This window comes from Strix aluco, chromosome W (genome assembly GCF_031877795.1).
Source record: "Strix aluco isolate bStrAlu1 chromosome W, bStrAlu1.hap1, whole genome shotgun sequence".
In the NCBI taxonomy this organism is placed as follows: Eukaryota; Metazoa; Chordata; class Aves; order Strigiformes; family Strigidae; genus Strix; species Strix aluco.
In genome coordinates, this window is record NC_133970.1 from 27,086,235 (window position 1) to 27,112,144 (window position 25,910).

The 25,910-nt window shown below is 47.0% G+C and overlaps 1 protein-coding gene across 6 annotated transcripts in view; it reads right to left on the minus strand.

The window, feature by feature from the left end:
* LOC141917718 (macrophage immunometabolism regulator-like) overlaps positions 1-25,910 on the minus strand; it is a 103,175-nt gene that overhangs the window by 22,476 nt on the left and 54,789 nt on the right. For 3 of the 6 annotated variants that reach the window (XM_074811126.1, XM_074811125.1, XM_074811127.1), the window contains exon 2: positions 20,761-20,835. The exons of 1 other annotated variant lie outside the window; for it this stretch is intronic. In XM_074811126.1, the coding sequence (XP_074667227.1) occupies positions 20,761-20,781 (21 nt within the window). In that variant the 5' untranslated portion in view covers positions 20,782-20,835. Of the gene's footprint in view, positions 1-20,760; positions 20,836-21,773; positions 21,820-25,910 lie in introns of those variants that run through there. 2 more of the 6 variants (XM_074811124.1, XM_074811128.1) reach the window with 2 other exon arrangements.

Genomic DNA, 25,910 nt, shown 5'->3' on the forward strand with positions numbered 1-25,910 from the left:
TCAGCCCATCTGAAGTGCATGTATACCAATGCACACACAGCATGGGTAACAAACAGGAGGAGCTTGAAGACATGATGAAACAGGAAAATTATGATGTAGTGGCTCCACCCACCCAGGACAGAGAGGTGGATGAAATATTCTGTAGGCATTTAGGAGAAATCTCATGATCGCTTGCCCTTGTTCTTGTGGGAGACTTTAACTTCCCAGACATCTGCTGGAAATACAACACAGCAAAGCGGGACCAGTCCCGGAGAGTCTTGGAATGTGTGGGAGACAACTTCCTGACACAGCTGGTGAGTGAACCGACCAGAGAAGGTGCCCTGCTGGATCTCCTCTTTGTGAACAGAGGAGGACTGGTGGATGATGTGGCGGTTGGAGGCCGACTAGGGCACAGCAATCATGAAATAATAGAGTTCTCTATTCTGAGAGAGGCCAGGAAAGGGCTAAGCAGAACTGACATCCTGGACTTCAAAAGGGCTGACTTTGTCTTGTTTAGGCACCTGCTTGAAAGGCTACCTTGGGAGACGATCCTGAAGGGTATAGGGGTCCAGGAAGGCTGGGCACTCTTTAAGAAGGAAGTGTTAATGGCTCAGGAACAGTCAGTCCCCAGGTGCTGTAAGAGAAGCCGGTGGCAGAGAAGACCACCCTGGCTGAACAGGGAGCTTTGGCTGCAACTCAGGGAGAAAAGGAAAGTCTACAGCCTTTGGAAGAAGGGACTAGCCACTCACAGTGATTACAAAGAGGCTCTGTGGCTATGCAGGGCGGAAATCAGGAGGTCTAAAGCCCAGCTGGAAATTACCCTGGCTTCAGCAATCAAGGATAACAAGAAATGTTTCTATAAGTATGTCAACAGCAAAAGAAAGATCAGGGAGAGTGTCCATCCCCTGCTAGATGCAAGAGGAAACATGGTAACAAGTGATGAGGAGAAGGCTGAAGTCCTTAATGCCTTCTTTGCCTCAGTCTTTAATAACAAGACTAGTTGTACTGAGGGAATCCAGCCTCCTCAGCCAGAGGACAGAGACTGGGAGAACGACCCCCCCGCAATCCAGGAGACAGTCAGTGACCTACTGCATCACATAGACACACACAAGTCTATGGGACCTGATGGGATACACCCGAGGGTGCTGAAGGAGCTGGCTGTGGTGCTCGCCAAGCCGCTTTCCATCATTTACCAGCAGTCCTGGCTGACCGGGGAGGTCCCGACTGATTGGAAACTGGCCAATGTGACGCCCATATATAAGAAGGGTCGGAAGGATGATCCAGGAAATTACAGGCCTGTCAGCTTGACGTCGGTGCCCGGGAAGCTGATGGAGCAGCTCATCCTGAGTACCATCAAACAACACATGCGGGACAACCAGATGATCAGGCCCAGTCAGCATGAGTTTATGAAAGGCAGGTCCTGCTCGACAAACCTGATCTCCTTCTACAACAGGGCAACCTGCTTCTTGGATGAGGGAAAGGCTGTAGATGTAGTTTACCTCGACTTCAGTAAGGCCTTTGACACCGTTTCCCACAGCATTCTCCTGGCAAAACTGGCTGCTCGTGGCTTGGATGATCTCACGCTTTGCTGGGTAAAAAACTGGCTGGATGGCCGGGCCCAAAGAGTTGTGGTGAACGGAGTTAAATCCGGTTGGTGGCCGGTCACGAGTGGTGTCCCCCAGGGCTCGGTTTTGGGGCCACTCCTGTTTAACATCTTTATTGATGATCTGGACGAGGGGATAGAGTGCACCCTCAGTAAGTTTGCAGGCGTGTATCAGGTCTGGCTGAGCCAGAATTGGTTTTCCCCTGTAGCAGCCCTCATGGTGCTGTGTTTTATGTTGGGAGCTGGCAGGGTGTTGATAGCACACTGGTGTTGTGGCTACTGCTGAGTAGTGCTTACACGACACCAAGGCTCTTTCTGACATTTCCCCCCCGCAGTGGGACGGGGTGGGCAAGATCTTGGGAGGGGACACAACCAGGACAGCTGACCCGAACTGACCAAAGGGATATTCCATACCATATGACGTCTGCTCAGTATAAAGCTGGGAGAAAGGAGGAAGGGGGTGGGGTCACCCTTGGTCCTCCGAGGCAACCGCTACGCGTATCAGAGCCCTGCTTCCTGAGAAGGCCCGACATCGCCTGTTAATGGGAAGTAGAGAATAAATCTGTTTTCTTTTTTTGCTTCCGCGCGCGGACCTTTGCTTCGCTTTGCTTATATTAAAACTGCTGTTGTTTTACCCACAAGGGTTGTTTTGTTTTCCTATCTTATTTTCTTTCCCTTCTTTGCCCTATTGAGAAAAAAAGGGGAAAGGGGGGGAAGTGATAGAGCGACTTGGTGGGTACCTGGCATTTAGTCAAGGTCAAACCACCACAGTCTATTTTGGCGCCCAACGTGGGGCGGGACAACGGCAGTTTTATATTAATTGTGCTATAGCTATAGCAGTTAGTAAGCGACAAGCTCTTGTGCTGGTCACGGGTTTGTTTATTGCTCTGCTTATCTTTATTTTGCTAAGCTCGGGAACATGCTGGAAGAAATTGGGAACATCATGAGTGGTTTTATTCTGCAAGCTCCCAAAGTACTTATTCATCCTTATGTTAGCTCTTTGATACTGTTCATTAATGCTGTTCGCCTATTGTGGGCTGTGTGGAGCTCGTTAGGTTTTTGGTGTAAGAGAAAGCAAATTTTGGGTGAGAGAATACCAAAATGTGCCCTGAGGCGGCCTGTCCCTGGGTGGCAGGGGGAGTGGAAGGATTTGGGCAGATTCCTAGGACGGTTATCACCTCCTGTAGCCTGGGATCTTACCCCTGAACAGGCAAGCAACCCCGCAAAACTGACACAACACCTGATAGAAGGCTGCCTTGTCTATCCCAATGAAAATCAGCAACTCCTAGCGCTGTACTGGGGCCTGGCCTGTGCTTATCGAGCTGCAGTTCAGTGCTCTCAAAGGACTGTGGTGGAAACGGGAACTCAAACAAAAACAATAACAGCAGAGATTGCCCCAGTAGTAAAAAAGAAACAGTGGACAAGGAGAACAACAGGTCCATACCCTCGATTAATAAGGGACGAAAAAGAGGAGGAAGAAGCGGGTCCTTCAGCAAAGGGGTCAGAAGAGGGAATGACAGAACTCAAACAGGAGGCAGAAACTACCCGGTCCCTGACATCATCAGAACTGCGAGATCTGCGGAAAGACTATAGCCGCCAGCCGGGTGAGCGGATTGCTGCCTGGCTGCTTCGATGCTGGGATAATGGGGCTGATGCTCAGCAGCTGGAAGGTAAGGAAGCCCAACAGCTGGGTTCCCTTGCTAGAGATCGAGGAATTGAAAGGGGAATTGGAAAAGAAACAGGAATTTGCAGTCTGTGGAGACGGCTCCTTTCAAGTTTTAAAGCAAGATATCCTTTCAAGGAAGATCTTACGGACAACTCCCCAGGGAAGTGGGCTACTGCGGATGAAGGTGTCCAGTACCTGAGAGAACTAGCAGTGCTGGAAGTCATCTATAGTGATCCAGATAATGATGAAGCCCCTAAAAATCCAGAGGATGTCCTGTGCACACGGGCCATGTGGAGGAAGGTGATTAAAGGTGCGCCATCCTCGTATTCTGTGGGCTTGGCTGCGATGTACTATCCAGAAATGGATATGGGAGAAGGACTAAGATGTACGCCAACTGTGGAGGCAGTCTCTTCCTGGCTTCAGAACTTTGAAGAGTCTTGGTACTTCCTCATCTCTACGGGCGAGTGCCTTAGATGTCAGGAGCACCCCAAGAAATCGGTTCTCTTCCACCCCAGTCAGAGGGAAAGGGAAACCTAGGCGCATGACACGTGGCGAACTTTGGTTCTTCCTGCGTGACCAGGGGGAGGACATGAGGAAGTGGGATGGTCAACCCACCTTCAAATTGGAAGCTCGTGTACATGAATTGCGAGGAAAGACCCCTGCCAAGAAGAAGACATCCAAGAAGGTTGTTAATGTAGCTGGTGTGAAACCACAAGAAAGTAATCAGCGATCTCCCAGATACAGGAAGACTGAGATCACCTCCCTTGGCCCTGATGAAGGAGTCTCCGGCCTGGCACAGCAAGGGTCAGACAGTGAATACTCTGACCAAGAACAGGAATAGAGGGCCCCTGCCTCCAGCCAGGAGGAGGAAAGGGATGATCGGGTGTATTGGACAGTGTGGATTCGATGGCCTGGCACATCAAATCCACAGAAGTACCAGGCTTTAATCGATACTGGGGCACAGTGTACATTAATGCCATCAAGTTATTGAGGGGCAGAACCTATCTGGATCTCAGGAGTGACAGGCGGATGTCAAGAACTGTCAGTACTGGAGGCCGAGGTTAGCTTGACTGGGGATAAGTGGGAAAAACATCCCATTGTAACTGGCCCAGAAGCCCCTTGTATCTTGGGCATTGACTACCTCAAGAGGGGGTATTTCAAAGACCCAAAAGGATACCGATGGGCTTTTGGTGTGGCCAGTGTGAACACAGGGAAGGTCAAACAGTTGTCTAATCTGCCTGGCCTCTCAGAAGATCCTTTTGTTGTAGGACTGTTGCGAGTTGAAGAACAACAGGTGCCAATTGCTATGAGGACCGTGCACCGACGGCAGTATCGCACGAACCGAGACTCTCTGGCTCCCATCCAAGAACTGATCTGTCAACTGGAGACCCAAGGTGTCATCAGTAAGACACATTCGCCTTTTAATAGCCCAATATGGCCAGTGCGAAAGTCTGACGGAGGGTGGAGGTTGACAGTAGACTATCGTGGCCTGAACGAAGTGACGCCACCACTGAGTGCTGCTGTACCAGATATGTTAGAGCTCCAATATGAACTGGAGTCAAAGGCAGCCAAGTGGTACGCCACAATCGACATCGCCAATGCATTCTTTTCAATTCCTTTGGCAGAAGAGTGCAGGCCACAGTTTGCTTTCACGTGGAGGGGTGTCCAATATACCTGGAATCGACTACCCCAGGGGTGGAAGCACAGCCCCACTATTTGTCATGGACTAATTCAAACTGCACTGGAAAAGGGTGATGCCCCTGAACATCTACAGTACATCGATGACATCATTGTGTGGGGCAACAAGGCAGAAGAAGTGTTCAAGAAAGGACAAAAAGTAATTGAGATTCTTCTGAGAGCTGGGTTTGCCATAAAGAAAAGCAAGGTCAAGGGACCAGCACAGGAGATTCAGTTCTTGGGAATAAAATGGCAAGATGGACGCCGCCATGTGCCTATGGAGGTTGTCAACAAGATAGCAACTATGTCTCCACTGACCAACAAGAAGGAAACACAAGCTTTCTTAGGACTTGTGGGATTTTGGAGGATGCACATTCCAGGTTACAGTCAGCTGGTGAGCCCTCTCTATCAAGTAACCCGAAAGAAGAACCATTTTGAGTGGGGTCTTGAGCAACAACAAGCCTTTGAGCACATCAAACAGTAGATAGCCCGGGCGGTAGCTCTTGGGCCTGTTCGGACAGGACCAGATGTGCAAAATGTACTTTACACATCAACTGGGGAGCATGGCCTCACATGGAGCCTCTGGCAGAAGATACCAGGTGAAACTCGGGGTCGACCATTAGGATTTTGGAGCCGGGGATATCGAGGATCAGAAGCCCACTACACTCCAACTGAAAAGGAGATACTGGCAGCATATGAGGGGATTCGAGCCGCTTCCGAAGTTGTTGGTACAGAAGCACAGCTCCTCTTGGCACCGCGATTGCCTGTACTACATTGGATGTTCAAAGGAAACATCCCTTCTACGCACCATGCAACCAGTGCTACCTGGAGTAAATGGGTAGCGTTAATCACGCAACGAGCTCGACTGGGAAAACCCAACCGTCCAGGGATCCTGGAAGAGATCATGGACTGGCCAGAAGGTAGAGATTTTGGAGCACTGCCTGAGGAGGTGGCTCGTGCCCAAGAGGCACTGCCATATAACGAGTTACCAGAAGATGAAAGGCGGTATGCTCTGTTTATTGATGGATCCTGTCGTGTGGTAGGAAACCATCGAAAGTGGAAAGCTGCTGTGTGGAGTCCCACAAGACAAGTCGTTGAGGCCACTGAAGGAGAGGGCGAGTCAAGTCAGTTTGCAGAAGTAAAAGCGATCCAACTAGCCCTAAAGATTGCTGAACGAGAAAAGTGGCCAGTACTGTATCTCTACACTGACTCCTGGATGGTGGCTAACGCCCTGTGGGGGTGGCTACAGGAGTGGAAGAAGACCAATTGGCAGCGCAGAGGTAAACCCATCTGGGCTGCTGCACTGTGGCAGGACATCGCTGCCCGAGTGGAAAACGTGGCTCTAAAGGTACGTCATGTAGATGCTCACGTGCCCAAAAGCCGTGCCACCGAAGAACATCAAAACAATGAGCAAGTAGACAAGGCTGCTAAAATTGAAGTAGCTCAGCTGGACCTGGACTGGGAGCGCAAGGGTGAGCTATTTGTAGCTCGATGGGCCCATGAAACATCCGGGCATCTCGGGAGAGATGCAACGTACAGATGGGCTCGTGATCGAGGGGTGGACCTGACCATGGAGGCCATCTCACAGGTCACTCATGAATGCGAAACATGTGCTGCAATCAAGCGAGCCACACGAGTAAAGTCTCCCTGGAACAGAGGGCGATGGCTGAGTTTTCGATATGGTGAGGCCTGGCAAATTGACTATATTGGACCATTGCCACGAACGCGCCAAGGCAAGCGCTACATACTCACCATGGTGGAAGCAACTACTGGTTGGCTTGAGACGTACCCTGTAAATCATGCCACTGCCCGAAATACCATCTTAGGTCTTGAAAGGCAAATTTTATGGCGACATGGTACTCCTGAAAGAATCGAATCAGACAATGGGACCCATTTTCAAAATAATCTCATAAACTCCTGGGCAAAGAAACACGGCATTGAGTGGGTGTATCACATCCCTTATTACCCACAAGCATCTGGAAAGATTGAAAGATACAATGGACTGTTGAAGACTGTGTTGAGAGCATTGGACAATGGGGGATGGAAGCACTGGGATATAAATTTAGCAGAAGCCACTTGGCTAATTAACACCAGAGGATCTGTTAACCGTCCTGGTCCTGCCCAAACAAAACCCCTTCATACTGTGGGAGGAGATAAGGTCCCTGTAGTACACACAGGGAAATGGCTGGGGAAGGCAGTGTGGATTGCTCCTCCCTTGGGAAAAGGCAAGCCCACTCGTGGGATTGTTTTTGCTCAGGGACCTGGATGTACTTGGTGGGTAATGCGGGAGGATGGGGCTACTCAGTGTGTGCCTCAAGGAGATTTAACCTTGGGGGGGAAATAATCTGTGGGTTGAGTTGTATGTTGCAGGAAGTGATGGAGGAAGTAGGAACGACGAAGAGTGAACCAGATACGTGCGATGATGACCCAAACCTAGCCGGTGCTGGAGTCCAACAGTCAAACATACTGCTCCTGTCCTGAACATCCATCTTGACAGATGGCAGTCAAGTCACTGAACATCTGGAGGAGTGAAGAAAGCTTACGGAATGAATAAATGAGTGTTATGTGGGACCTGGGCATGACGTAAATGGTATGGAATAAGGGGTGGAGACTGTATCGGGTCTGGCTGAGCCAGAATTGGTTTTCCCCTGTAGCAGCCCTCATGGTGCTGTGTTTTATGTTGGGAGCTGGCAGGGTGTTGATAGCACACTGGTGTTGTGGCTACTGCTGAGTAGTGCTTACACAACACCAAGGCTCTTTCTGACATTTCCCCCCCACAGTGGGACGGGGTGGGCAAGATCTTGGGAGGGGACACAACCAGGACAGCTGACCCGAACTGACCAAAGGGATATTCCAGACCATATGATGTCTGCTCAGTATAAAGCTGGGAGAAAGGAAGAAGGGGGTGGGGTCACCCTTGGTCCTCCGAGGCAACCACTACGCGTATTGGAGCCCTGCTTCCTGAGAAGGCCCGACATCGCCTGTTAATGGGAAGTAGAGAATAAATCTGTTTTCTTTTTTTTGCTTCCGCGCGCGGACCTTTGCTTCGCTTTGCTTATATTAAAACTGCTGTTGTTTTACCCACAAGGGTTGTTTTGTTTTCCTATCTTATTTTCTTTCCCTTCTTTGCCCTATTGAGAAAAAAAGGGGAAAGGGGGGGAAGTGATAGAGCGACTTGGTGGGTACCTGGCATTTAGTCAAGGTCAAACCACCACAAGGCGACACCAAGTTGGGTGGGAGTGTTGATCTGCTCAAGGGTAGGGAGGCTCTGCAGAGAGACCTGGACAGGCTGGAGCGATGGGCTAAAGCCAACTGTATGAGCTTCAATAAGGCCAAATGCCGGGTGCTGCACTTCGGCCACAACAACCCCCAGCAGCGCTACAGGCTTGGGGAGGAGTGGCTGGAAAGCTGCCAGTCAGAGAGGGACCTGGGGGTGTTGATTGACAGCCGGCTAAACATTGAGCCAGCAGTGTGCCAAGGTGGCCAAGAAGGCCAATGGCATCCTGGCTTGCATCAGAAATAGCGTGGCCAGCAGGGACAGGGAAGTGATCTTACCCCTGTACTCGGCACTGGTGAGGCCGCACCTCGATGACTGTGTTCAGTTTTGGGCCCCTCACTACAAAAAAGACATTGAATTACTCGAGCGTGTCCAGAGAAGGGCAACGAAGCCGGTGAAGGGTCTGGAGCACATGTCGTATGAGGAGCGGCTGAGGGAACTGGGGTTGTTTAGTTTGGAGAAGAGGAGGCTGAGGGGAGACCTCATCGCCCTCTACAACTACCTGAAGGGAGGTTGCAGAAAGCTGGGGATGAACCTCTTTAATCAAGTAATAAGTGATAGGACAAGAGGTAATGGCCTCAAGTTGCACCAGGGAAGGTTTAGACTGGATATTAGGAAGCATTTCTTTACAGAACGGGTTGTTAGGCATTGGAATGGGCTGCCCAGGGAGGTGGTGGAGTCCCTGTCCCTGGAGGTGTTCAGGAGGCGGGTTGACATAGCACTTAGGGATATGGTGTAGTTGGGATCTGTCAGTGCTAGGTTAACGGTTGGACTAGATGATCTTCAAGGTCCCTTCCAACCTAGATGATTCTGTGATGCGTACCAGAAGGGGACTTGATTTTGGGTGAAAACACACCATGAATTATATTGTGCTTTTGTTAATTGGAGGGGGTTTTTTTTATTGTTAATTGCTAAATGGCAGCTGGGCATGACGCAGATGGTATCGAATAAAAGGGTGGATTATGTCCTGGTTCAGCTAGGATAGGGTTAAATCTCCCCAGCAGTGGGGAGGGAGCTCTAGCCGGGTTATTCGATACCATGCTGATGTCACGTCTGGGCGCCCAAGTGCTGGAAGATTGGTAGACGCCTTTTTGTGCGGTCGCTTTCCTCACTGCTGTACCTGTACGGTATATCTCTTGCTCTGTTCATTGTTACTACTGTTATCGTTATTGTTGTTGCTCGTTTTGTTGTTGTTACACTGTTGTATTAAAACTTTCCTTTTCTCAACCCCGGGGTTTGTATTTCACTCCGTGCCCCGTCTGATCCAAGGGTGGGGGAGGGGCAGCGGTATCGTGGTCTCGAGTCCCAGCAGGGCCTAAACCACCACAGCTGCCCAGGGAAGTGGTGGAGTCCCCATCCCTGGAGGTGTTTAAGAGTAGGGTCGACATAGCGCTTAGTGATCTGGTGTAGTTGGGAACTGTCAATGTTAGGTTAATGGTTGGACTGGATGATCTTCAAGGTCAACCTAGACGCTTCTGTGATTCTGTGAAAAAAGTCAATCAGTGATGCTGGTGCTGTCTCTGTGATAACATATTTAAGACAGGGTAAAAGATGTTGCACAGCAGCTGTGAGAGGAGTGAGAAAAATGTGAAACAGTCCAGCAGACACCAAGGTCAGTGAAGCAGGAGGGGAAGGAGGTGCTCTAGGCACTGGAGCAGACACTCCCCCATGGTGAAGAACATGGTGAACCAGGTTGTCCCCCTGCAGCCCATGAAGGTCCACAGTGGACCATATATCCACACTCCAGCCTGTGGAGACCATGCTGGAGCAGGTGGATATGCCCTGAATGAAGCTGCAGCCTGGGGAGAGCCCAAGCAGAAGCAGGCTCCTGGCAGGAACTGCAACCCGTGGGGGACCCACACTCGAGCATTCTGTTCCTGAAGGACTGAGCCTTGTGGAAAAGACCCACGCTGGAGCAATTTGTGAAGAACTGCAGCCCGGGGGAAGGATCTATTTTGGAGAAGTTCATGACGGACTGTATCCTGTGGGCAGGAACCCATGTTGGAGCAGGGGAACAGCGTGAAGAGAAAGGAGCGTCAGAGTAGAAGAGCTGGGAGCGAAGCTGAGCCCAGGAAGAATGGAGGGGTGGAAGGAAGGTCGTGTTTTTAGATTTGTTCTTATTTTTCGTTATCCTGCTCTGTGATTAATTGGCAATAAATTAAATTAATCTTTCCCAAGTCAAATCTGTGTTGCCTGTGACGGTAATTGGTGAGAGATCTCCCTGTCCTTATCTCGACCCATGAGATTTTTAATTTTATTTTCTCACCCTGTCTTGCTGAGGAGGGGGAGTGTGAAGTGCTAAGGCTTGGACAACAGGCCCAAGCCAGAGTTGACCTATAGATGAATCCTGTATATTTTATAACTGATAACCATTGTGCTAGTAGGTATTGTACTAAGTTATAACAACCCACTTATGCTGGTGTAAAAAGTGCTAAAGCATTGAAATACTGCAGCCTGAACAGCAGGCCCCAAGCTGAAGCTGCTAACTTAGCATGTAGTCATTAGTAAAATATGTAAACTCGCTAGTGAAAGACAAAATATAATCAGTAGAGAGGAGAGAATGTATCCAACTTTCCTTTCGCAGCCTTCTTCAAGGCTGAGAACCTAAGTATTTGGCCTTGTTAGAAACTCCCTTGGTTCCCCCCCTGAGCCCTGGCCAAGCTTTGGGTGGAATCCAACAGGAGAATGAAATCAGAAACTTTCCGCTCAAAACAAAGGTGCCAGCTATTCTGGCTTGTCGATCTCTGGTATATAAGGCTGGGCCCGCTCACAGCGACTTTGGATGCCTCACCTATGGGTGGACGCACCGCGTAGGATTTCCCACTTGCCGGGACAGGCTCTCCAAATCCTCGCTGTAACCGGGGCTCCCCAGCGTCTGTGGATCTGGATGATGATGATAATATATGCAAGTGGTGATGCATTTCTCTTAATCACTATTCTCTCTCTCTCGTGTAGTAATGATTTGATGCATTACCCTGTATTTTCCTGTTTGTTGCTTTAAGTGCACTATTCTGCTTCTTCTTACTGCATGTTTTCTGTATTACGCTGTTACATTACTTGGTTATCACTAGTAAAGTACGCCTACTCTTTTCACTCTGGTGTCCGAGTTTAATTGGTATCCTTAATCAGCAAAACAGAGTGGGAGCGGCTTGGTGGGCACCTGGCAACCAGCCAAGGTTAACCCACCACAGGTGCCAAAAGGTGGGGGGGAGTGGGACACAGACAAGTTGGAACATGCCCAAGGGCTATGAACCCTTCCTAGGAATCACACCAAGGGGTCCCCTGGGAAAACCCTGTCACATGCAGAGAAGAGACCAATCCTGTGAGCTGGACTGAGAAGCTCCTGCATCTGGGCCCAGCCCAACAGGATGACCATACAGTGTTACTGGGGCAAAATTTGGGCTTTGCATGTTCCTGCAAGGCACAGGCAATGCTGGCTGCAAAAATGGAAAACCAGAACAAAATGCCAACTTCAGAAGAACATGTGTGTGAGGAAAATAAGGAAAAGACCCTAAGGCATTCCTGAAAAAGGCCACGCAAAACAGAAGAACTGGCCAATGGGCCTGTGAATCGCAAACTGGATTTTGACTTGTCACACAGAGACCTTTGCCCATGGTTGTGAGGGATCTTACAGCTACTACCTGTAAGACCATTATATGGTGCAGGCTGGTGCTATATGTTGTTAGGAAAAACTAATTCTCTAAGTATTATACCAATTAGTCTTTATAGTATGAAATTGTATTAACTTTCTTAAGATATATATATTTAGTTTACATTGTATACCGAATAGCCATGCTTAAGCAAGCAAACTAAAGGACCCCAGCTCATCACAAGGAGGAGAAGGACAGCCCCGCCCTGGAGATGAAAACTTTGCCTCTTGGAATCTTAAAGCTGTCCGCGATGGATCAAAGATACCCCTGGACAACCAAGATAATAGCAGCATCCTAGCCCCTCTAACATCTCTGCGAAACCCTCCCATTGTCTGGCATCATAGATAAGTAACTGTAGCAAGACCAACTCCAGGAAAGTCTAGATCAATAGAGAAGCATGTGGACGATGACATAGAAATGCAGTTGCTTTGCAAAGTTTTACTATGATTAGTAAATAGTAGTGTGCGTGTGTTAAGTAGCGATTAGCCAATTCATGTTGTACCTGAACGCTTGAAAGGTGTAAGAACCATGCGTAAAGCCACATTTGGGGTGCCCATATTTGGATGGAACACCTCATGCGCACGAATAAAAGAATTACTCTTGTCATTCTAGACTTTGCATCCTAGTCTCCCTCCTTGGTCGGGAAAAAGTCTTGGGGGATTTTTAAGCCAAATGACAGTCTTAAGATATCCCAAGACCTGTTTCCTCCTTTTACATGATGAACATTATTATGGTGTTAAGGATGTCAGGAACGTATTTAGGGCAAGAAAATTCTGTGAGTTTTGTCATACATTGTATAACCATGACCACGGCTGTAAACATTACTGCTGTCTCTGCTTGTCTCGCAACTATGCAGTTAACTTGGGGACAAGGATAAGGTGCCCCAGCTGCAGGCCGTTGTGCAGGTCTGGGAAATGTTTCCAGAGGCACAAGGCCCTGACTATTAAAAAACAAACTGACTGTTTGGCTATGATTTTCTCTCAGAAGTGCAAAGCCTATGTAGAAAAATAGCATGGATGTAAAGGCTGGAAGTGCAGAACGTGCTATGAAGAGATCTGTAATGTAAACCAGTACCAGTGTTTCATGCCCATGATCAAAACTCCAGAAGCAGGGCAGGGCTATATTATCTATGATATGGAATGTATGCAGGAAACCAGAACACATGTCCCGAACTACATTTTTGCCATGGAATTACACCGGATGCCCCTTGGGATGAAGGAGAAGGGGCAGAAAGAAAAACTGAAGGAGGATGGGAGTTTAAAGGGGACACATACCTGACATGCAAGAAGAGCTGAGTTACTATTGCCAAGAAGATGCAAAAAGTCTGAGGGAGGCCTGCAGATCATACAGGAATGAGATTATGGTGAATACTCATTGCACATTCCATGAGAAAGAGGACGATGAAAAGGTGAAGGTTTATCTCCATATAGATCCATTTCAGTATACGATGCTGGCCTCTGCTTGCATGTCCACATACCAGTTTATGTTCCTTAAACATAACACGGTTGCACTCTTCCCTCCAGATGGCTAGCATTGGAGGAAAAAGAGATAATCATATCTCTCTATTAGCTTCATACTCATATAGATGAGGGTCAGCCGAGAAGGAGGGGGTTTTCTCTCTCGCTTCCGGGATTGCAGTTTCGGGATCTTGGCTTTTCTGGGATTGCTAGCTGGGAACGGGCTGGGTATCAGTCAGCAGGTGATGAGCAACCGCATTGTGCGTTACCCCTTTGTACTTTCTATTATTGCTATTATTGTTTTATTTTGTTTCAATTATTAAACTGGTTTTATCTCAACCTATGAGTGTCCCCTTACACCTCCATTTTCTCTCCCATCTCCTGGGTGGGGATGGGTGAGTGAGCGGCTGCATGGTGTTTGGCTGCCAGCCAGGTTTAAACAATGACATGGAGAAAAATATTAATTATTCCTACTTTTACACTCCTTAAACACTGCATTAATCAGCAATTTATAATGCAAATATAACAAGCAACAGAGAGAAAAACACATGGATCGAGATAAAGACAGTTTAATAAGTGAAGGGAGGGAACACAAATTATGCAAAGTCAATCACTCACTACCTCCCACCACCAGACTGATGCCCAGCCTGCCTCCAAGCAATGGCTACTTTGGAAAGACTACCCCCCCAGTTTTATTGCTGAGCATGATGCTATATAGCATGGAATATCCCTTTGGTCAGTTTGGGTCAGCTGTCCTGGCTGTGTATTCTCCCAGCCTTTTGCCCCTACTTCCTGGGGGGGGCAGAGTGAGAAAGAGAGAAGGCCTTGACGCTATGCAAGCACTGTCTGCAATACCTAAAACATTGGTGTGTTATCAACACTGTTTTGGTCACAAATCACAGCACCATACAGTCTGCTGTGAAGAATATCAACTCCATCCCAGTCAGAAGCAGTACAGGTATCTAGAAATGTATTATGAGAGCTTGTACGATACAGTTTCACACCAAATAGGCAATATATTCAATAACTTATATGTGTTACTAATTTACTTCATACATAATACTACAAATAAGTGTATGGGGCCGCATGGAATCCACCCAAAGCTGCTGAGGGAGCTGGCGGAAGTGCTCACCAAGCCACTTTCCATCATTTATCAGCAGTCCTGGCTGACCGGCAGGGTCCCAGCTGACTGGAGGTTAGCAAATGTGACGCCCATCTACAACAAGGGCCAGAAGGAGGATCCGGGGATCAACAACAAGGGCCAGAAGGAGGATCCGATCAGCCTGTCAGTCTGACCTCGGTGCTGGGGAAGGTCGTGGAGCAGATCATCTTGAGTGCCATCACACCGCACATACAGGACAACCACGTGATCAGGCCCAGTCAGCATGGGTTTATGAAAGGCAGGTCCTGTTCGACTAACCTCATCTCCTTCTATGATGAGGTGACCCGCTTAGTGAATGAGGGAAAGGCTGTGGATGTTGTTTACCCGGACTTTAATAAAGCCTTTGACGCAGTTTCCCACAGCATTCTCCTGGAGAAACTGGCTGCTCGTGGCTTGGACGGGTGTACTGTTCGCTGGGTAAAAAACTGGCTGGATGGCCGGGCCCAAAGAGTTGTGGTGAATGGAGTTAAATCCGGTTGGCGGCCGGTCACAAGTGGTGTTCCCCAGGGCTCAGCATTGGGGCCAGTTCTGTTTAATATCTTCATCAGTGATCTGGATGAGGGGATCGAGTGCACCCTCAGTAAGTCTGCAGATGACACCAAGTTGGGTGGGAGTGTTGATCTACTTGAGGGCAGAAAGGCTCTACAGAGGGATCTGGACAGGCTGGATCAATGGGCTGAGGCCAATCCTGTGAGGTTCAACAAGGCTCAGTGCCGGGACCTGCACTTGGGTGAGCCAGGCATGTCTTCTTCCCCGTCGGCTCGTCTTTCGGCACATGGGGACGACTTGCTCCTGCTCCTTTAAGATTTCCTTCTTGAAGAATGTCCAGCCTTCGTGGACTCCTTTGCCCTTCAGGACTGCCTCCCAAGGGACTCTGTCAACCAGGCTCCTAAAGAGGCCAAAGTCTGCCCTCTGGAAGTCCAAGTGACAGTTCTGCTAACCACCCTCCTTACTTCTCCAAGAATCGATAACTCTATAATTTCATTATCACTGTGCCCAAGACGGCCTCCAACCATCACATCACCAACAAGTCCCTCTTTGTTTGCAAACAACAGGTCCAGCGGGGCACCTTCCCTTGTCGCACTCACCAACTGTGTCCAGGAAATTTATCTTCCACACATTCCAGGAACCTACTAGACTGTTTCCTCTCCGCTTTATTGTATTCCCAGCAGACATCTAGTAAGTTGAAGTCCCCCACGAGAACAAGGGCTAGCGACCATGAGACTTCTCCCAGATGCTTATAGAATATTTCATCTGCCTCTTCATCCTGGTTGGGTGGTCTATAACAGACTCCCACCATGATATCTGTCTTGTTGGCCTTCCCCCTGATTCTTACCCATAAACACTCAACCCTTTCATCACCATCGTCAAGCTCTAGACAGTCAAAACACTCCCCAACACAGAGGGCTACCACACCGCCTCTCCTCCCTTGCCTATCCCTTCTGAAGCCATCACTGCAGCACTCCAGTTGCATGAGTCATCCCACCATGTTTCCGTGATTGCAATTACATCAGTTTTCCATCTGCACAATGGCTTCCAGCTCCTCCTGTTTGTTGCCCATGCTGCGTGCATTGGGGTAGATGCACTTCAGTTGGGCTACTGGTCCTGCCACCTTTTTGGGGGGAGAAGGCCTAATTCCTATGTGACCATTCTCAGGTGCTTCTGTGGTTTTTAACACATCAACAACCCTTGCGTCTTTGCTGCTGTGTGGGCCTTTATCCCCAACCCCCACTGAGATGGTTAAGGTGTTGCATGCATTAGTATAGGGCCATTTCAAATGTGCTCCAGTGTACTCAGCACATCCTGGAGCAGACTGAAGGACCTCACTAGCACGCTGTCCCTCAAACATTGGTGTGCTGCCCCCAGGCTTATCACTAGCTAGCCTGGTTTTATCCCTTCCCCCCTTCAAATCTAGTTTAAAGCTCTTTCAATGAGCCCTGCTAACTCCTGTGCAAAGATCCTTTTCCCCCTTTGAGACAGGCATACCTCCTCTGTCTCCAGCAGGCCTGGTGTCGTGTAGACCAACCCATGATCAAAAAAACCAAAATTCTGCCGGTGACACCAGGCTTGCAGCCAGGTATTGATCTTCTGGGTGTTCCTGCTTCTTCTCTCATCATTCACTGCAACTGGAAGGATAGAGGAGAACAGTACTTTTGCTCCTGATCACTTAACCACTCTGGCCCCCCGCCCCCCCCAAAAGAGAAGGCTGGGAGTACACATGAAGTTGGGAGTGGACTTAACCAGGACAGCTGCCAGTGTGCAGGTGTACAAGAAGCTGGGAGGGAGCATAGCCAGAGCACCGGACCCAAACTGGCCAACAAAATATTCCATATCATATAATGTGACACTCAGTATATAGAGGAAGGTCGGCTGAAAAGTGGGGGTTCTCTCTCGCTTCCAGGATTGCGGTTTCAGGATCTTGGCTTCTCCGGGATCGGTAGCCAGGAATGGGCTGGGTATCAGTCAGCAGGTGGTGAGCAATCGCACTGTGCATTACCCGCTCGTACTTTTTATTATTGTTATTATTGTTTTATTTTATTTCAATTATTAAACTATTTTTATCTCAACCTATGAGTTCCATCAACGATATCCATCAGCCTCTTCTCATACAACATATCCTCCAACCTGCTAATAATTTTAGTGGCTGCCCACTGGGCTGTCTCCAGCTTGTCAGTATCTCTCTTATAATAGGGGGGCCAAAACTGGATTTGGTAGACATTTTTTCTCAGTAACATCACTAATGCTTTCTGTGCAATATCTTTTTGCTTTGAGCATCATTTGTTCGGCAGACCACATTTAAATTCTAAATACTATTACCTGGTTCCCATTCTTCCCAGGTGGAACTGGCAAATTGTAGATTATTAATAGGAATGATGAGAGACACAGAGAGACTAAGAATGCTTAGTATACCTAAGTATAGCAAGTCAGATCAGAGATAACCACATGGCAGGAGTTTGTGGCTCCTCTGAATGCCACTTTTCTTTTGCCCCTTTTCAAATAAATCTTATAACTTCAAAACTATTGACCGCAATATTAAGTATCTTCTTAACGGAGCATACACAATGCAAAATCTCTGCATTTATAAGCTCTCTACGGACGTGACTCAGAGGCTGAAATGAAACGTTATAATACTACTGACTGTAAATACAATATTAAACAGGAGATGGAACAATTTTACTACTGATTGAAGCAAAACACTTTTTCCATCATCTTACACAGCTCTGCTAGGAGGGGAAAAAAGTTGAGAGGTATGAAGGGAGATACAATGAGGAGAACTCATTCTGAAAATCAGTTTCAAAATCTTTACAAGTGTTCAAAAAGGACAATTAATTACTATTTTTATTTATCCATATTTTACGTCTCTGTACACAGACAACTTTTTGGGGAAAAAAGTAATTTTACTTTCTTAATTCTATGCAACTTAATTCTATGCAAGTTTTTGCCAACTTTAAGCTTAGAACAAGCTTTTATGATCAAGTTATAAACCCCTGAAATACAAGTTTACATTGGAAATGGTTAGGCACTATGGTGGGTGGTGTTCGTGGATTTATTTTTTTTTCTTCAGTTCAAAACTTGCACAAAGCTTTATGTGTTGGAATATGCTTTATACCTGTGACTATTAGAATACAATTATAGTCTGAGATACTGTGGTGGGTTGATCTCGGCTGGCTGCCAGGTGTCCACCAAGCCACTATATCACTCCCACTCCTCAACTGGACAGGGGGAGAAAATACGATAAAAGGCTCATGGACCAAGATAAGGACAGTGAGATCACTCACCAATTACCATCACGGGCAAAACAGACTCGACTTGGGGCAATTAATTTAATTTCTTGCCAATCAATAGGAGAGTAAGATAATGAGAAATAAGAATAAATCTAAAAAAACACCTTCCCCCCATCCCTCCCATCTTCCCAGGCTCAACATCACTCGTGGCTTCTCTGCCTCCTACCCCCAAGCGGTGCAGCAGGATAGGGAATGTGGGTTGCGGTCAGTTCCAGCATGGGGTCCCTCCCATGGGAGATAGTCCTTCATGAACTGCTGCATTGTGGGTCCTTTCCACGGGGTCCAGTCCTTCAGGAACAGACTGCTCCAGAGTGGGTCCCCTACAGGGTCACAGGTCCTGCCAGGAGCCTGCTCCAGCACAGACTCTCCACGGCGTCACAGCTTCCTTCAGGGCACATCCACCTGCTCCGGCGTGGGGTCCTCCATGGGCTGCAGGGAGACAACCTGCTTCACCATGGTCTTCACCACAGGCTGCAGGGGAATCTCTGCTTCCGTGCCTGGAGCACCTCCTCCCCCTCCTTCTTCACTGACCTTGGTGTCTGCATATTCTTTTCTCTCACATATTCTCACTCCTCTCACAGCTGCTGTTGCGCAGCTTTTTTTACCCTTTCTTAAATATGTTATCACAGAGGCACTACCACCATCGCTGATTGGCTCAGCTTTGGCCAGAGACAGGTCCTCGGAGCTGACTGGAACCGGCTCTGTCCGACATGGGGGCAGCTTCTGACGTCTTCTCACAGAAGCCACCCACGTGGCCCCCCCACTTCCAAAACCTTGCCACGTAAATCTAATACAGGCACCCTTAACTATAATGGTACTAGGGGATTCTACAATAATTCCAGTCCCAGAATTTAGTAAAATGAAGACATTATTCTGCAGTAGCATCACAGAGAGCCCCATTAATGCTCCAATTAGTACAAGAAGAAATAACTTTTTCTGTAGATAAAGCCAAGACAGGGGAGAGGGAAATGTTTCATGGTTAAGAAATGTCTCATGGTTCAGCGTTAAGACTAGCCCGGCTCTGCCCTCCTTATCACTTTCTGCCCTCCTTATCACTTGGGAATGGTTATAACAGCCCATCACCTGGGAGAACAATAACAGAATTGCACACCCATCAAGTTCTTGGCAACTGGCCAGAACACCTCATTGTCTGAGCTAGGCCGGAATGATAAGTATATGACAAAAGACAATTATCTCGGACCCTATAAACAGCGACCCCAAGTGAGACCCTTTGAGCTCTCCCAGACCAAAGCTGGCCTGTGACCAGCATCTCCCCTGAGCTGGGACGCCTCTCAGGCATTAACTCCTCACAGACAGAAGGCCAGGGCGAAGTCGACCTGCTCGAGTCTCAATTATCGCCCGTTGAGGAATGCCGAGGCATTGTGAGTATTTACTCTAAACTCGAGAAGAGGGAAATTTTTACTTTGAGCTAGCTTCTCTTTCACCCACTTGCTCTCTGCTTACCGATGTGTTGAGGTATACACAGTTATTTTCACGAGTGTGGGGACATACATATTTTTACTGGATCCAAATACTTTTGTCTGTCTGTGTGTTTGTAAGTTTTGTATTTGTGAATGCACGTGTATATATGTATAGATTTAAGGTACCGTATAGTAAGTTAGTGTGAATCTTGTCATCTTCGAATCTGTAGTTAAGTTGCTATTTCAATCATAACATATTTTACCAAATTATTTTGTAAAGCTTTAAATTGGTTAATGATTAAGTGTTGCTAGTCATTAGTAAATCTTGATTTGCTGCTAAATCATTGCTGTGTTAATACTTTCATCTGCAACACACATTCTATGAGAAAGAGGACGATGAAAAGGTGAAGGTTTATCTCCATATAGATCCATTTCAGTATACGACGCTGGCCTCTGCTTGCATGTTCACGTAACAGTTTATGTTCCTTAAACATAACACAGATGCACTCCTCCCTCCAGATGGCTAGCATTGGAGGAAAAAGAGATATTCATACTCCTCTATTCAGAGGCTTAAATATGCAACTGAAAAGGAAAATATTCAAATCCATCATGCATTACAAGGTGATGAATAGAAAGTAGGATATTACTTATTGGGTGGCTATGCAGTCATTGACAGGGTGCCGACAGCTTCTGAATTTAATGGCTACTTTTTCCATGGCTCTATCAAATGCTACCATGAAAATTACTGGAATCGTCTGGCAGTAGCCACCTTCAGATATTTGTATTGCGCAACACAACAAAAAATGGATTACCTAAAGAGAGCAGATTTTAACATCAAATCTATATGGGAGCAGGAGTGGGTCGTTATGACAAAAGCAGATGGGGAGATTGCAGAGTTCGTAGCCAAGACCAAACTGTGTGAAAGGCAAGATGCTAACTGCAATATGACTTGCTTAGAAGAATGAACACTACCTGAGACTATGAGTTTTACCTCAGGGTTGATGTGACCTGAAGACTCAACCTAAGCCAGCTCTCACCAACTGAGAACACCCCATACAGACAATAAAATAATAGGAGACTTACCTTTAAAAAAACCCCAGGCATATAACCACAGCCAGAACTGCAATCAACCAGGATCCAGGATAAATCCCCACACACCTGCACAGGACAAGGGTTTAAAACAATGAAGATGAACACATCACCGATCATGTGTCCACACCACCTGCACAGGACAAACACATACTGATCCTACATGGGAGAAGTACATACCAATTACGCAAGCAATAGTAACTGATTAGCCCATCCCTTAACATGAGTGATTTAATTGGTCTACACAACTGTATTGTAACATATATATTCCCTGCTTTCCTCTGTATCAGGGTCTTCCATGCATTAGTCTGGGGCACCGCTATGCACATAACTAATATGAGAGAATAAATTTCCTTGGTAATTTTATGCTAAGTGTCCTTGTCTACCTCCTTGGATGGCTAAGAACTGACTTTTATAACTTCCCACACCATGCAGAGATGTGCTTTTTGGCAGCAAGACAAACACCATTTGTCTGCATTACGAAGATTTCACTAGTCTCTATCCCTTCATCAACAAAATAAAACAATACCTCTGGGGTACCCCAAAGTTATTTTTGAGAATTCTGACAACTTGACAACCTACTTTGGAATGGTCAAAGTAAAGTTGTGACAGCCTTGTAGGCTCTTTTTCCCCGTGCTTCCCATGAGGGTAAATAGAAAGCTATTTGTTTCCCCTGTGCCACACTTGTGTTGAAACCCGCCAAGCCCTTTGCACCCACAGTGATGAAGGAGCCCTTGTGGGTACCTGGTCCCCAGAACTGAACAAGGCTCTGGAGAAGGGCTACAGGGTTTGTGAAATCTATGCGGTATGGCATTTTGAAAAGAGGGGCAGCAGCCTTTTCTCAGATTATATAAAACTCCACCTCTGCCAAAAGGAGGCAAAAACACCAGGAGGTCTGCGTGGCAGTCCAGTAAAGCTTCCACTGACTAGAAAAGGGGAAACTTAACCCCCATTTTTCAAAAGAGAAATAAATAAGACCCAGGGAACTACAGGCCAGTCAGTCTCACCTCTGTGCCCGGCAAGATCATGAAGCAGATCCTCCTGGAAACTATGCTAGGGAACATGGAAAATAAGGAGGTGATTAGTGACAGCCAACACGGCTTCACTAAAGGCAAATCATGCCTGACGACTTCGGTGGCCTTCTATGATGGGGTTACAGCGCTGGTGGATAAGTGAAGAGCAACTGACATCCTCTACCTGGACTTGTGCAAAGCATTTGACACTGTCCTGCATGACATCCTTGTCTCTAAAATGGAGAGACATGGATTTGATGGATGGACCCCTCAGTGGATAAGGAATTGGCTGGATGGTTGTATTCAAAGAGTTGTGGTCAACAGCTCGATATCCAAGTGGAGACCAGTGATGATTGTTGTTCCTCAGTGGTCAGCGTTGGGACCAGTGCTGTTTAAAATCTTTGTTGGTGAGACGGACAGTGGGATTGAGTGTACCCTCAAGCAAGTTTGCCGACGACACCAAGCTGTGTGGTGTGGTCGACTGGTTGACATGCTGGAGGGAAGGGATGCCATTCAGAGGGACCTTGACTGGCTTGAGGTGGGCCCGTGCAGACCTCATGAAGTTCAGCAAGACCAAGTGCAAGGTCCTGCACATGGGTGAAGTGCTAAGGCTTGGACAACAGGCCCAAGCCAGAGTTGACCTATAGATGAATCCTGTATATTTTATAACTGATAACCATTGTGCTAGTAGGTATTGTACTAAGTTTTAACAACCCACTTATACTGATGTAAAAAGTGCTAAAGCATTGAAATATTGAAGCCTGAACAACAGGCCCCAAGCCGAAGCTGCTAACTTAGTATGTAATCATTAACAAAGTATGTAAGCTCACTAGTGAAACATGCATCTTAGAATATAAATCAGTAGTGAGGATGAAATGCTGAGAGAATGTATCCAACTTTCCTTTCTCAGCCTTGTTCAAGGCTGAGAACCCAAGTATTTGGCCTTGTTAGAAACTCCCTTGGTTTCCTCCCCCGAGCCCTGGCCAGGCTTTGGATGGAATCCAACAGGAGAATGAAACCAGATATCTTCCACTCAAAACAAAGGTGCCAGTTTTTCTGGCTTGATGATTTTTGGCATATAAGGCTGGACCCGCTTGCCGCAACTTTGGATGCCTCACCTACGGATGGACGCATCACGTAGGACTTCCCACTTGTCGGGAAAGGCTCTCCAAATCCTCGCTGTAACCGGGGCTCCCCAACGTCTGCGGATCTGGATGATGGCAACATATGCAAGTGGTGGTGTATCTTAATCACTATTCTCTCTCTCATGTAGTAATGATTTGATGCATTACCCTGTATTTTCCTATTTAAGTGCACTATTCTGTCTTTTCTTACTGCACGTTTTCTGTATTACTGTTACATTATTTAGTTATCACTAGTAAAATATGCCTACTCTTTTCACTCTGGTGTCCAAGTTTAATTGGCATCCTTAATCAGCAAAACAATGGGTTGAGGCAATCCCACGCACAAATACAGGCTGGGCGAAGAGTAGATTGAGACCAGCCCTGCGGAGAAGGACTTGGGGGCGATGGTTGACGAGAAGCTCAACGTGACCTGGCAATGCACACTCACAGCCCAGAAAGCCAACCATATCCTGGGCTGCATCAAAGGAAGCGTGACCAGCAGGTCGAGGGAGGTGATTCTCCCCCTCTACTCTGGTCTTGTAAGACCCCCAACATAAGAACAACATGGCCCTGTTGTAGCAAGTCCAGAGGAGGGCCACAAAGATGATCAGGGGGCTGGAGCACCTCCCCTACGTGGTCAGGCTGAGAGAGTTGGGATTGTTCAGCCTGGAGAAGAGAAGGCTCCAGGGACACCTTATACTGCCTTCCAGTCCTTAAAGGGGGCCTACAGGAAAGATGGCGAGGGATTCTTTATGAGGGACTATCGTGGTTTGAGCTCGGCTGGTAGCCAATCACCACGTGGCCAGTCATTTACTTTTTCCCCCTTCCCGATAAAATAGGGGAGGGACAAAAAAAAAATAATGGAGAATTCATAGGTTGAATAATAAAGAAAAAAAACAGTTTAGTGATGGGAACAAAACAACAGTAACAATAGGAAGTCCAAACAGGTAATACACAATGCAGTTGCTCACCACCTGGTGACCAGTACAGAGCCCGCCCCTAGCAGCGATCCCAACAGAATGAAAGATCCCACTGTGCCAACCAGGAGCAGAAAGTGAGAGAGGAACCAACTCTTTTATATACTGAGCATAATGTCACATGATATGGAATATTTCACTGACCAATCCGGGCCTGGCTCTCCAGCTGTGCTCCCTCCCAGCCCAAGGAATGTTAACTCTATCCTGGCTGAAACCAGGACAGGGAATGTAGTTATAGGACAAGGCGTAATGGTTTTAAACTAAAAGAGGGTAGATTTAAATTAGATACAAGGAAGAAATTCTTTACTGTGAGGGTGGTGAGACACTGGAACAGGTTGCCCAGAGAAGTTGTGGCTGCCCCCTCCCTGGAAGGGTTCAAGGCCAGGTTGGACGGGGCTTTGAGCAACCTGGTCTAGTGGAAGGTGTCCCTGCCCATGGCAGGAGGGTTAGAACTAGATGATCTTTAAGGTCCCTTCCAACCCAAACTGTTCTACGATTCTTTGATTCTAAGCAGGAACCTTTAGGCTGCACAGCCTAGTGCACAGAAAATTATGCTATGTTGAAGATTATAGGCAGAAAGAAGGCATCATTTTGTGGTCTGAACATATTAAAAAAACACCCTCTGCCCAAATGCCAAGTTGCAAAGCTGTTTTTTTCTGTGGGGAAAATTTGGACAGATATCTAACCTACCCAACAGCACCATAGTAACAGAACCAGATGAAGTGTATGGTTACCTATTTTCTCTGGCTTAAGAGAAAGTGTTGTCTTGTAATTTTATTGACAAGGATGTCACCATTGTCTCGCGGAAGAATTGCAAAGAACATGTGACCCTGGAGCATAACTCTAATGTTTTTATAGCTTGCTTCACCACAGCATATGTGCGTTTAGAGCTTTACAATTTCTTAGATGCCCTGCAAGACAACTGCCTTTATCATGACACAGACTCTGTGATATTCGTGAGTCATCTATGAGATTGAAACCCACCCGCTCAGGGACTATTTAGGCAAGCTGACAAGCAAGTTGCTGTCAGATGAAAACATTGCTTAATTTGTGTCATCAGGCCCCAAATCCTACAGCTATGTGCAGTTTGAAGGAAAGTGGCATCTGAAAGGTTAAAGGCATCATTCTAAATACAACAGAGAAAAGATCAATTTTGAGGCCCTGAGGAATCTCATATTGGATTACGGCATAAATCCAGACAGTGACAACCCCAAAAAGATCATGACAGAGTAGCATTCAATTGTTATCGATTTACCAATAAGTAGAAGAAATTGTGTTTGATTTAATAGAAATATAAAATCATAAGAAAGATTTAGTAAAATTTTTATCTGTTGTGGTTTGAATTAGCAACCGATTGCTGCTTTAAAATCACCTATACAGTCCCAGACCAAGGCCGAAGAGATTGGTCATAATCATTTAGTAGAAACATTTGGGACCTAGGTAACCAAATACAAACTGATCTGTAAGTTGATTTATAAGATATATATATATATATATATATATATATATATATAGGACCAGGAGAATACAAGTAGTTGTCAAAGTTTAGGATTAATAGGAACCGGGGGAAACAACCGTAACAGTTTACAAGTACCTGCCAAGGAAACTGTGTCCTTGGGAATTGTGTTTGTGTATGAAACTGTGTCCTTGGAAATTGTATATGAAAAGTTCTATATAAGATGAGTGATTTTAGTGCTTGGTGCGCGTTGTCGGTGAGAATACTCCCCTGCGCGCCCGGCCGTCAATAAAGAAGTGTCTGCTTATCTGCATCAAATTGGTGTTGATAAGTTCTTTATTCCGGATTTTCGGTAACAGTTTCTGGCGAAACCAGATGGGACCTCGCTGAGAGAGACCAGAGGAATCGGGGATCTGATCGGTTCCAGCCGGCACTGAGGATTTCTCGGGGATACCCGTCAATCCCCGATCCGTAAGGCTCTTCGCGACGTTCCCTGGATTTTGGCAAGACACTTCTTTTTTTGTACTAGGAGCAGGTTAGAGTCCCACCCTTGGAAAGTGGGTTAGAGTCCCAC